Here is a 12,354-nt window from a genome sequence, read left to right on the forward strand (position 1 = left end):
AAGCAAGGTAAAATAAATTAATATTCTTCAGCACCAACTTTGGGGAAATCCAAACAGATGTTATATTAATGCCAGATGGGGTAGCTGCTGTCAGAATTGCAGAGGCACCTTTGAAGTGAAAGCACCATAATTATGTGAAACATTTGCAAAGACATCTATTTTCTCGTTTTCTTCACCCACCCAATGTGTTTGTGATTTATTAGCTGCAATAAATGTTTCTAATGTTTTTTCAGGCCTGAGGATTAAAGAGACAAAGGAAGTTTATGAAGGCGAGGTCACAGAACTGACCCCTTGTGAAACTGAAAATCCCATGGGTGGTTATGGAAAGACGGTCAGCCACGTTATCATCGGGTTAAAGACAGCAAAGGGCACTAAACAACTGAAGGTAAGGAAAATTGTTCTTAATTATGTTGATATTCCTGCTGTTTTGGCAAGAGGTAAAATCACACCAGGAAGATGTCATGCAACTCTCCCCAACTCTGAATCTATTACTGATCTGAATCAAATCCACGAGAAATCACTGAGAATAATGCTCTTTGAGTGATGGCACCACACTATTTGACAGCCATTACAAACTGCTATTCTATCTGGCCTTCAGTGTGGATTTTTGTCTTTCCATACTTGGTTACAGTCTGCTGTTGTCAAGTGGTGCAACATAGAAACAGGCCCTTCGGCCCACCGTGTCCTTGCCAGCCTTTGGTTATCTACACTAATCCTGTATGAGCAGATGTGGTGGCAATAAATTAAGAGTAGGCCACAAAATGTTTGTTAAAGGCAAGGCCACAGGTTTGTATTTCAAGGTAAAACAGTAGAAACAAAGAATTGGAAATACTGATTAATGCACAACAACACAAAATGCTGTCAGGCACATGTTCTCCAGGGATGCTGCTTGACCCCCTGAATTACTCCAGTGCCTTGTATCATTTTTAGGTAAACACAGTTGTATTTTTTTTTTCAAGTAAATTGTAATAACCCAAACAAAATTTAAATTATTTGGGCATTGTCAATCATAGCTTTTTGATTATAAGCAGACTAAATTATAGAATATGATCTTTAAATTCTTATTGTTTAGGTTTTTTTTGTTTAAGTCTCAAAAATTAATGGCATTCATCGTACATAACAAATGTTAAAGATATCTTCAGTGCTTTTTCTTTTTTTTTTTGTTGCTAGACCAACATAACTTGGTGCTGGCATATAGCATGCAAGGCATAGAATCCTATTGTTCTGGATGTGGCAGGCACACATTTGCAATACTTACCAAAAAAAAAGTAGGCAGATCTCAATTAATATAAATATTTGTTGTCCTTGTCAAAGTAGAGTCTCTGATTCCCTTTATCCTATTTTCGCACCTTACACTTCCTAATCTGTGTATCTCCCTCTCCCCAGACATCCGTCTGAAGAAGGGTCTCAATCCGAAACGTCGCCCATTCCTTCGCTCTGGAGATGCTGCCTGCCCCGCTGAGTTACTCAGCATTTTTTGTCTATCTCTGTTTTGGGTATTGATTTTCAAACGTGGAATGGAGGAATATGAATCATGTACTGGCATATGAGATTAGAATATTTTGGCATCGAATTTGGCGCAAAAGTTGTGGGCCGAAGGGCCTGTTCCTGGGCTGTATTGTTCTAAATTTCTATAGATCTAAACTACCCTCTTTGTATTAAATGGAATTATCACGTATAGTCCACATTTACATTGAATGGAATTAACATGTATAATAAGCTTTATTTGATTGAGTGCCTTGTCCAGATGTTTAAAACTTTCAGATTTGCACAAATATGATTTCCTGGTAGTTGATTGCATGTACATTTAAGTATGATAAGTATTTGTGCATGTTTTGGTATTAGTCTTCAACAACGCTTATGTCATGTGGTGCATTTCAGCTTGATCCCAGTATCTATGAGAGTCTACAAAAAGAACGCGTTGAAGTTGGGGATGTGATTTATATTGAAGCAAACAGTGGAGCTGTGAAGGTAACTTAAAAAACAACAAACTAGTCAAGTTGTTGACTGAAGATCATAATACATTTTTTTAACAATTTACAGGTTAATCTTTGACTTCAAGATTGCATAACGTGCCTCTTCTCTCCTTACCTCCCAGCCTTTTGTCTTCTTCCATTTCTGACCTTTTATCTACCCATCTGCCTCGGCCCCCCCTCCCCCTTTATTTGTATCAACCTGTCATTTGCCAGGTTCTGTCTTGCCCCCACTCTCTTTTAGCTTTCTCCCCCACTACAATCAGTCTGAAGTAGAGTCCCAACATCACATATCTATTTTCTCCAGCGATGCTGCCTGACCTGCTGAGCTACTACAGTACTTTGTGTATTTTAATTTTTATGATCCTCTTTAGTTTGCCTCTGGGTGGTTTATTATGGGAAAGAGAACTCCAACTTTTGAATTTTAAAACCATGTTGAAAGGAGTGAGGTTGGGTCTTGACAAAAGATTGGAGAAATCAGAAGATGAAAACTGCAAGGAATTTGATAAAAGGTGTATAGAAGCTTTTGCTGCACGGTGTGTCTATGAATTTTTAATAAAACTGATAGGCAAAGGTTATGTTTAAGATAGACAAGTCTAACCATGGAATTTTGAGGACATTTATGTTCAATTCCAAGCAAAATAAATGGAAAGTATTATTTTTCTGGAGGATAGTAAATGCCGAAATAGAATGAGAACTAAGCATGTCAGAAACAGCTGTACTTCACTTCTAAATCTGTGCAAACTGAAGTTTTACTGTTGGATTACTCTATTTGTATCTAAATACATAAATAAACTATTAGGTTCAGGCACCTGAACAATGATTAGTACGATTCTAATTTTGTTCAGCTGCTTGAACCGTGTACAGTTTACAACCATGTCTTTCCTGGGCTGTCGATCTGTAATAATGGCCTGAGAGGGGTGAGATGATGAATTTGGTATGCTAAATATTCCAACAATAAATTTCAAACAAAAACACACCATGGTGTAGTTGTAATGGAATGGATAAGCTGAAATTTCAGTTTCAATTTCTGATTAGTATTGATCTTGTTAAAAAAGTAATGGGCGTTATGAATTTAGTCCTGTTGCCCCAGAGAAGAACAAGTTACACTTTAGAGACTATAGGCATCAGCGATACAGCGCGGAAACAGGCTCTGCAGCCCACTGGGTCCGCACCGACCAGCGATCTCTCATACACTAGCATTATCCTACACACTAGGGACAATTTACAATTTTACAGAAGCCGATTAACTTAAAAACCTGTATGTCTCGAGTGTGGACGGAAACTGGAGCAAAGAGGTCCTTCTGAAGTTGTACAGAGCCCTAGTGAGACCACACCTGTAGTATTGTGTGCAGTTTTGGTCTCCTAATTTGAGGAAGGACATTCTTGCTATTGAGGGAGTGCAGCATTTACAAGGTTAATTCCCGGGATGGCGGGACTGTCATATGCTGAGAGAATGGAGCGGCTGGGCTTGTACACTGGAGTTTAGAAGGATGAGAGGATATCTTATTGAAACATATAAGAATGTTAAGGGTTTGGACACGCTAGAGGCAGGAAACGTGTTCCTGATGTTGGGGGAGTCCAAAACCAGGGGCCACAGTTTAAGAATAAGGAGTAAGCCATTTGGAACAGAGACGACAAAACACTTTTTCTCACAGAGAGTTGTGAATCTGTGGAGTTCTCTGCCTCAGAGGGCGGTGGAGGCCGGTTCTCTGGATACTTTCAAGAGAGCTGGTTAGGGCTCTTAAAGATAGCAGAGTCAGGGGATATGGGGAGAAGGCAGGAACGGGGTACTGATTGGGGATGATCAGCCATGATCACATTGAATGGCGGTGCTGGCTCGAAGGGCCGAAAGGCCTACTCCTGCACTTATTATCTATTGTCATTGGGAGAAAACCCACGCGGTCACAGAGAAAATGTACAAACTCCATACAGACAATATCCGTAGTCAGGATCAAACCCGGGCCTCGCACTGTAAGGAGCTAATTCTACTGTTGCACCACTGTGCTGCCCAAAGCAACACTTGCCCTTATTCTATGTGCGATGATATTTCGATGCACAAGTTTGCATTTATGGAGTACAGCTGAAGAAGAAATTGTGCTTGGCTACAATCTCAACACAATAGTCTACCATTGTAGAAATGTTGGAGGAACTCGTCAGGTCAGGCAGCATCCGTGGGAAGAATGCACAGATGACGCGTCGAGTCAGAATGATGGCTCTATTCCCACCACAGATGCTGCCTGACCCACTGTTCCTCCTGCACTTTGTTTTTTGCTCAAAATTTCACAATCCACAGCCTCTTGTGTTTCCAGTCTACCAGTGTACTCTCTCTGAATTTAAAATGTGAAAAGAATTCACTAAGTGGTTGCCCATGTAAGTGGAGCTTATATTTCAGTGGCCACAGTGCCTTTAGGAGACAAAAAAGGGAGAAAATTGGCAAAAAAAGAAATGTAATTACCTTGTTGCATTTTTAATCTATTCATTACTCGAGCAATGGGTTCTGTACCTCTTGGGCAAAAGATCTTTAAATGATTTTTAAAAATTGTTCTGCATTTTATCAGAACAAGTTATCACATGCTGAGGCATCCAACTACAAAGTGATTTTAACATGTTCACTGAACTGTAGTTAATGTTATCTGTTGCATCAAGTCCTTGAGTAAGAATAGCAAATTTAGAGGTAGTATAATCGAAGGAGGAGAAAAAGGCCAATTTGCTGGGAAGCTAAGTGGTTTTCGGGATGGATAGAGGCGGGCAGGTGGGCTGGCTCTGCTTGCCAGAAATGAGGGAGCCATTGCAATGTGTCGACAAAAGTCTGTCAATGTCATAATTGTGAGCCTGGGGCCTTCCCCAGCTCCACTGCCTTTCTTTGAATCATGTTTGGCAAGTAAGCTGACAGTGCACCTGTTTATTTATCCTTTCTTCCCCCTCCCCCCCCCCCCCCCCCCCCCCTGATCCTGGACATCATAGAGACAAGGCAGGTGTGATACCTATGCCACAGAATTTGACCTTGAAGCTGAAGAGTACGTTCCGCTGCCAAAGGGCGATGTTCACAAGAAGAAAGAGATCATACAGGACGTGACACTGCATGATCTTGATGTTGCGAATGCAAGGCCACAGGTAATAAATGCAGCATTATTCAGCTGCCATCTCAGTCACTTGACATGAAAATAGCGGGGGAGAGAGGTGCTTCAATGTGCAATCTAAAAATGTTTATGTTGATAAACTCATAATGTGGTAGTTTCAAATCCTCAGTATTTGGGGCATGCATATCCATAGTATCACTGTGCCTTTGAATAGGGCTGAAATATTTTATCAAAGACCGTGGATTTTCTTTTGAATTTTGCTGTGTTTGTTTTGTTGGCAAATTAAGTATTTTCTTGGTGCCAGCAAGAATTCATGCTCCTGTTAATAAGGTTGGTCAGTTTCTGGTAATGTTGGTTGATAGAGATTTGCTGGCAGGAGTTCTGAAGATCTCTCTATCGTTCTTTGTATGGTGTCTGATGAGATCATTATGTTCACCTGAATAGGCAAAGAGGATCTAAATTTAACATCCCACTTGTAGAAAAATACTGCCAATAAGGCAAAAATGTATGTGCGTCAGCATATGTATGTAGTTCTGGTTGCCCTATTATTGGAAGCATGTGGAGGCTTTGGAGAGGATGCAGAAGCGTTTTAGAGTGTACTAGCTTTAAGGAGAGCTTGAACAAATGTGGATTGTTTTCTGGAGCATCAGAGGTGTGAGGAGATCTGAAAGCAGTATATAAAAGTATGAGATGCAGAGATAGGATAGACAGTCATTACATTTTCCCCCCCAGAGTTGAAATGCCAAAGACTAGAGGATATAGTCTTAAGGTTTGAGAGGGAAAGTTTAAAAAATATGTGCAGGACAAGTTTTTGTAGAATGGAATATGCTCCACATTTGAGTGCTCGTGGCCCAGAGGTTCCCAGGAGTTGCTGGCGATGTTGCACTACTTGGAGAAAAAATTGAGCACATCCTTATCTCCTCCACCTGATAATTTTCACCCATGCCAAAGCTCAGAATAGTGTCCGTTTACTGATAACAGGCATTCAAATGGCCTGCCCAACATATCTAAGTATAATTAGGCAAAGTAGTCATTATGTTGCTAACATCAGAACTGGAAAGCTTTGAATTTCTTGAAGGATGGTAATTAGAGTGATACCATTCAATTTTTTTTGCACTATGCTGAATAACATTTCCTCCTTATCCAGCTCATAAAGTTCATTTATTGTCACATACACCAATTGATGTAGTGAAATTTCACGGGCCCAGGTCAGTCATACAATTTAAAGCAACAGACTCAAAAATCACATTTTAACATAAACATCCATCACAGTGACTCCTACACATTCCTCACTGTGATGGAAGGCAAAAATAAAGTTCAAGTCCTTCCATTTTGTTCTTCCTTCAACGGGGGCCTCGAGCTCCCCGTTGACAGGGCGGTCTTGAGTCCCGTAGCCGGCAGCGTTCATGCCCTCTGCATCGAGGCGTTCAGCTCCCGCATCGGGGGGTTGTCGTCAACTCCGCTCCGGGCGATCAAACCTCGCATCGGGGCTGGGTGAATCTTCTGCGGTATTGGAGCTCCCGACTAGCCTCTCCCGAGACTCCGCAGGCCATGGTGGGAGCGATCCCAGGCAAGGGATCCGCTCCGATGGCAAGTCGGGGCTCATGACAATCCTAGGCGGCTTTTCAACTCCATCGATGGTAGGCCACGGAGCCTGGAGAATGTGATCCGAAACTTGACCACCTCTCCTGTAAGGTAAGAACCTGAAAAAAAAAAGTTTAAACAAACGCTAAAAATAACAAAAAGGATGAAAAAACGCAGGGTAGCCATCCCCATCTTCCAGCGCCCCCTTAAAAAAAAAATGGATTAGCATAAATATAAAGTTAATTCATTTCATTGCCGTTTCCAGATTGTATTTAGTCCTGGTTGGTTGCTTTGTTTTTTTATGTTCCAGAATTTATTCATAGTGTAAAGCAATGTAGACTTTAGCGATGCAGCTTGGGAACAGGCCATTTGACCTACTGAATCCGCACCGACCAGTGATCACCCCATACATTAGCACCATCCTAACACACTAGGGACAATTTACAGAAGCCAATTAACCTACAAACCAGTAACTTTTTTGGCCTGGGAGGAAACCAGAAGACCTTGCGGTCACGGGGAGAACGTACAAACTCCGCACAGACAGCACCCAGGTCTCTGGCGTTGTAAGGCAGCAGCTCTAACACTGTGCCGTCCTAAAATCTATTTACAGCTGTTATTTACCAATTAATATCTGTTGTAACTTGCTGAACTTAATTTGGTTTTGCTCATCTGATTTGGAATTTATTTACGGAGGTGATTGTCCCTTTCCTGAGCCACAGGATTCAAATATCACAAACTTGGAAGTGTTGAGAACTGTCTGCATTTCTGTAAACGGAACCAATGTTGAGGTGTATAGTGCATTCAGAAAGTATTCAGACCCCTTCACTTTTTCCACATTTTCTTATGTTACAGCCTTATTTTTAAATGAATTAAATTTATTCTTTATCATCAATCTCCCACACAATACCCCAGAATGAAGAAGTGAAAACAGGTGTTTAGAAATTTTTGCAAAGTAATTAAAAAGAAATAACTGAATATCACATTGATATAAGTATTCAGACCCTTTGCTATGACACTCAAAATTGAGCTTGGGTTCATCCTGTTTCCATTGATTATCCTTGAGATGTTTCTATAACTTGATTGGTGTCCACCAGTGGTAAATTAAATTGATTGGACATGATTAAGAAAGGCGCACACACCTGTCTACATAAGGTCCCACAGTTGACAGTGCATGTCAGAGAAAAAAACCAAGCTATGAAGGGATTGCCCGTAGTCCTCCGAGACAGGATTGTGCCGAGTCACAGATCTGGGGAAGGGTATGACCAATTTTTGCAGGTCCCGAAGAGCACAGTGGTCTCCGTCATTCTTAAATGGAAGAACTTTGGAACCACCAGGACTCTTCATAGAGCTGGCCGTCTGGCCAAACTGAGCAATCGGGGAGAAGGGCCTTGGTCAGGGAGCTTGGAGTTTGCCATCAGGCCAGAGAAACAAGATTCTCTGGCCTGATGAAACCAAGATTGAATTCTTTGATCTGAATGCCAAGAGTCACGTCTGGAGGAAACCCGCCACCGCTCATCACCTGGCCAATACCATACCTAGGGTGAAGCATGGTGTGAATGTCCTTGAGTGACCCAGCCAGAGCCCAGACTTGAACCCAATCAAACATCTCTGGAGGGACCTGAAAATAGCTGAGCATCGACGCTCCCCATCCAACCTGACAGAGCTTGAGAAGATCTGCACAGAAGAATTAGATAAATTACCCAAATACAGGTGAGCCAAGCTTGTAGCGTCATACCCAAGAAGACTTGAGGCTGTAATTGCTGCCAAAGGTGCCTCAACAAAGTACTGAGTGAAGGGTCTGAATACTTATGTAAATGTGATATTTCAGTTATTTCTTTTTAATTACTTTGCAAACATCTCTAAACACCTGGTTTCACTTTTTTTATTATGGGGTATTGTGTAGATGATTTAAAAAAATTAGTCCATTTTAGAGTAAGGCTGTAACGAAACAAAATGTATAAAAGTGAAGGGGTCTGAATACTTTCTGAATGCACTGTATCGGTTTGTTTCTTGTTAATGGGTTTTGCCCTTCTTCTTTAAGTGTTTTTCAGCCTGTACTCTCCAAGCACATCAATTGTCCTGCTACTTCTCAAAGGTGACAAGCAAAGATCCTATAGCGAGCAAGATAGACCACTCGACGAAAAAAACATAGTACAGTCATGGGCAGATTCATGGGTAATTTTCAGCCCCATTTCCGTAACCGGCTTCCGTCTCCACACCAAAGATCCCATAGGATAATAGTGTGGAGACGGAAGCTTATGGAAACATCCTCGTAAAAATAAAAGTTATTTGGTAAAAATCTTCTCCTCATTTTCAGAATTTTAATTTATTAACACAAACTGTTCCCCCGCAACGTTGATTACACTGCGGGTCGGGTTACGGAAATGGATGAAAAAAAGGCACACGTTCCGTTGCGTTCTACACGTCAGCCCATTGCATTTAGAAGGAGTGATCTATCTTGCTCCGCTATAATATCTTTGGTGCCAAGTCTTCTGTTTTGGCATCCACACTAGAACTCTCATCCAACCAACTTGTAAACTTGGATTGGACATCATTTCATTGCTTGCCTGTATGTAGAGTTCCCAGACAATGTCAACAGAAATACTGATTACTTTATTTTCCCCCATTTCTCTTGCATTCATGACAGTTTGATTAAAGAGGACCTGTACTAAATCGAATTAAGTTTCCCAAAAGTGGTATGGTTAAGATTAGGCAACTATACAGCTGACAATATAATTCCTGATGTGTGGGTCTCTTTGTTCTTTACTCCCCATGTTCTAGAATTAACATACTGCCTGCCATGACAAAAATAGGAAGACGATGTTGCTTTACAGTTCTCTGAATAACTATCAACAGCCTTTGAACCTACAGTATTTTCAAATAGCCTTTCCTGATCATGTTTCCATTTCCTGAGGCTAACTGTGCTGTGGATCAGGTATTTGGCATTTTCACAAAACGAGCGCTCTGGCCTGATTGACTTTATCTTGACATCTTCCTCCCACAACCCCTTGCTCCTGGATTTTATCCTGAAAACACTGGCTCTTGTTGGTGTTTGCTTTGTGTTCTGGTAGCATTCCAATTCTTCAACTAAGTAACCCATCTTCATGACAGTACCTTGGAATATTTCTGTGATGTAGAATTGTATACCCCTGTTCAAGATGTTTCTCATTAATACTTGCAAGGAATATCAGACAACATATCTTGCATATTTATGTCTGAAACAAATTCAGTTATTCATCTTGTTTTAAAATCTGATTCGAGTTTTTGAATATTGTCTTTTAATTTTGGTAATGTTGTATATAATATGAGAGACAGAGATAGGGTAGACAGTTGACATTTCTTTCGCAGGGAGAAAATCTCCAACACTAAAGGGCATAGCTATAAGGTGAGAGGGGCAACGTCTAATGGATACTAGACCAAGAGGGACCAACATATGGTTGTGGGGGCACACACACACTATTATTAATTTGCTCCTTTCACCCCAGCCCCCGCCCTATCCACTCATGCATAACTGCCAAGTGCGACTAGAGAGGCAGAAGGAGGGGGGTAGAGATTGAGGGGGGGGTCCCTCCTCCCCGCAACCCCCTCCCCCCCAACTCTCCTCCCCCTGTCCTCCGCCCCCCCCCTGTCCTCTGCCGCTAAGTTGTAGAACTTGAAGGGAGGGGGGGGGGGACAGGCTGGGCCACGTAACTCACAGCTCGTGGAAAACAGTGGGGCTGAGCATTGAAAATTCTGTGCAGCTTGCTGCAAGGAGCAGGGGCATTGTGATGTCATCCAGCTCGCTTCAGCACGTTAGATTTTAAAAATATGTCAGATTGGTGAACAATTTTATTTAAACTCGGGAAATAATGAATCACATTTTCAGATGAGGGGATTTTTGAGATCATGAAGTTAATCTCTACCGGAATATGTAAAAATGTCACCGTCGCGAGGAGATGTGAATCAAAGGAAAACGTTCAAGCAAGCAAACAAACCCACAACTAAGATCAGAGTTTTATGATAATATAGATGTGTGGGAGCAGGTTTTTGTACACCGATAGTCGTGGGCGGCTAGAATGAATTACATGGGGTGGAGGCTGATAAGATAGTGGCATTTAAAAGTGTTTTGGATAGCACATGGAAGTGCATGGAATGGAGGGATATGTATCGCATGCAGGCAGATGAGATCACTTCAGCTAGGCATCTTTTTTGACACAAACAATGTGGGCCTATTCCTGTGCTATATTATTCCATGTCTACTAAGGTGTATCATAGACAGGCTTAGACGGGTAAAGTAGACCGTTTAACTTCAGCTGAATTGACTTCCGTTCTTAATTTCTGTTCATCCAGGGTGGCCAAGATATCCTGTCCATGATGGGTCAGCTCATGAAACCAAAGAAGACAGAAATCACAGGTATGTAATACGACAAATGCTGAACACTTGCGAACGTGGTTCTCCTGAGAATCTAAGCTCTCTGATTCATTGATAACACAGTCCTTCCAGCTTTACAGCTTTACGATTAAGGGCAAGCAATCCTTCATGACTTCCAGTAGATTCCGATGTAAACTGGCTTCCCTAGAATTATATTTTCCACATTTTAAGGGGAAATTGGAAAACCTATTAAATCTGAAGACCTTTATCCGTGGCAATAATCTGTATATTAACACTACAGAGCTAGTATGCCTTCAGATTTCTTACTCCCTCGAGTCTCCTAATGTACTGATACAAGAAATGTACCCATCTGAAGCAAAATAAAAGGAGAAATTCTGAGTTCGTCAAAACCAAGTTATTTAGCAATGATTGTTGCACTTAAATGTGCTGTTAGGGAATTAAAAGCACACTTCACTGTGTATTCCCTTTAAACATGAATAAGAGCTAATATCATGTAGATAAATAGCAGTGAGCAAGAAAAGGCCATTTTGTCGACCAAAGCTTATCGCCTAATATTTTGAATGCCTTTTTAAAATCTGAGTTTTTTCAGTTTACTGAATAGATTATTTCCAAACCTTTAACTTGCTTTGAGTAAATAATTTAATATTAATATATCAATTTAAAAAAATACTTTGCGCTAATTTAAATTTGTGCCCTACTGGGCTGACTGACTTTGAAGTAATATTAGAATCATGGGTTCCAGCACAGAAGGAAATCACTCATCCCATTGCGCCTGAGGCAGTGTTCACACTTCAGCTGAAGCAATTTACTCTAATCCCTTTTCTGTGTATCCTTTTATTCTTGTCCTTTTCAAATACTTATCTAATTCCCTTTTAGAGATTTTATAGTTTTCGCTCCAGTAACCACTTGTGGTAAAATATTCAGTAATCCAAAAAAGCACGGCGCAGTGTAGAGTTGCTGCTTTACAGCACCAGAGACCTGGGTTTGATCCTGGCTGCAGGTGCTCTCTGTGCAAAGTTTGTATGCTCTCTCTGTGACCGCGTGGGTTTCTCTGGGTGCTCTGGTTTCCTTTCACATTCCAAAGATGTACAGGTTTGTAGGTTAATTGGTTTTGGTAAAGACTGTAAATTGTCCCTAGTGTGTAGGATATTTGGTGGGCTGAAGGGCCTGTTTTCCACGCTGTATCTAAACTAAATTAAAGGTGGAGCGTGTGTTTGTGTTCCTTCCAGCAACCCCCTTAATCTAGTATCTTTAGGCCATGACTTGAACCCCCAACATCTCCCACCCGCTTGTAATGTTTGTCCTTCTAATCTTTCCTCTGAAGCTATCGCTTTGCATTTTG

The 12,354-nt window shown here is 41.2% G+C and overlaps 1 protein-coding gene across 1 annotated transcript in view; it reads left to right on the forward strand.

The window, feature by feature from the left end:
* ruvbl1 (RuvB-like AAA ATPase 1) overlaps positions 1-12,354 on the forward strand; it is a 45,320-nt gene that overhangs the window by 13,543 nt on the left and 19,423 nt on the right. The window contains exons 4-7 of the mRNA XM_055647963.1: positions 234-385; positions 1,882-1,971; positions 4,941-5,090; positions 10,970-11,033. Of these exons, the coding sequence (XP_055503938.1) occupies positions 234-385; positions 1,882-1,971; positions 4,941-5,090; positions 10,970-11,033 (456 nt within the window). The remainder of the gene's footprint in view (positions 1-233; positions 386-1,881; positions 1,972-4,940; positions 5,091-10,969; positions 11,034-12,354) is intronic.

This window comes from Leucoraja erinacea, chromosome 16, assembly GCF_028641065.1.
Source record: "Leucoraja erinacea ecotype New England chromosome 16, Leri_hhj_1, whole genome shotgun sequence".
NCBI lineage: Eukaryota > Metazoa > Chordata > Chondrichthyes > Rajiformes > Rajidae > Leucoraja > Leucoraja erinaceus.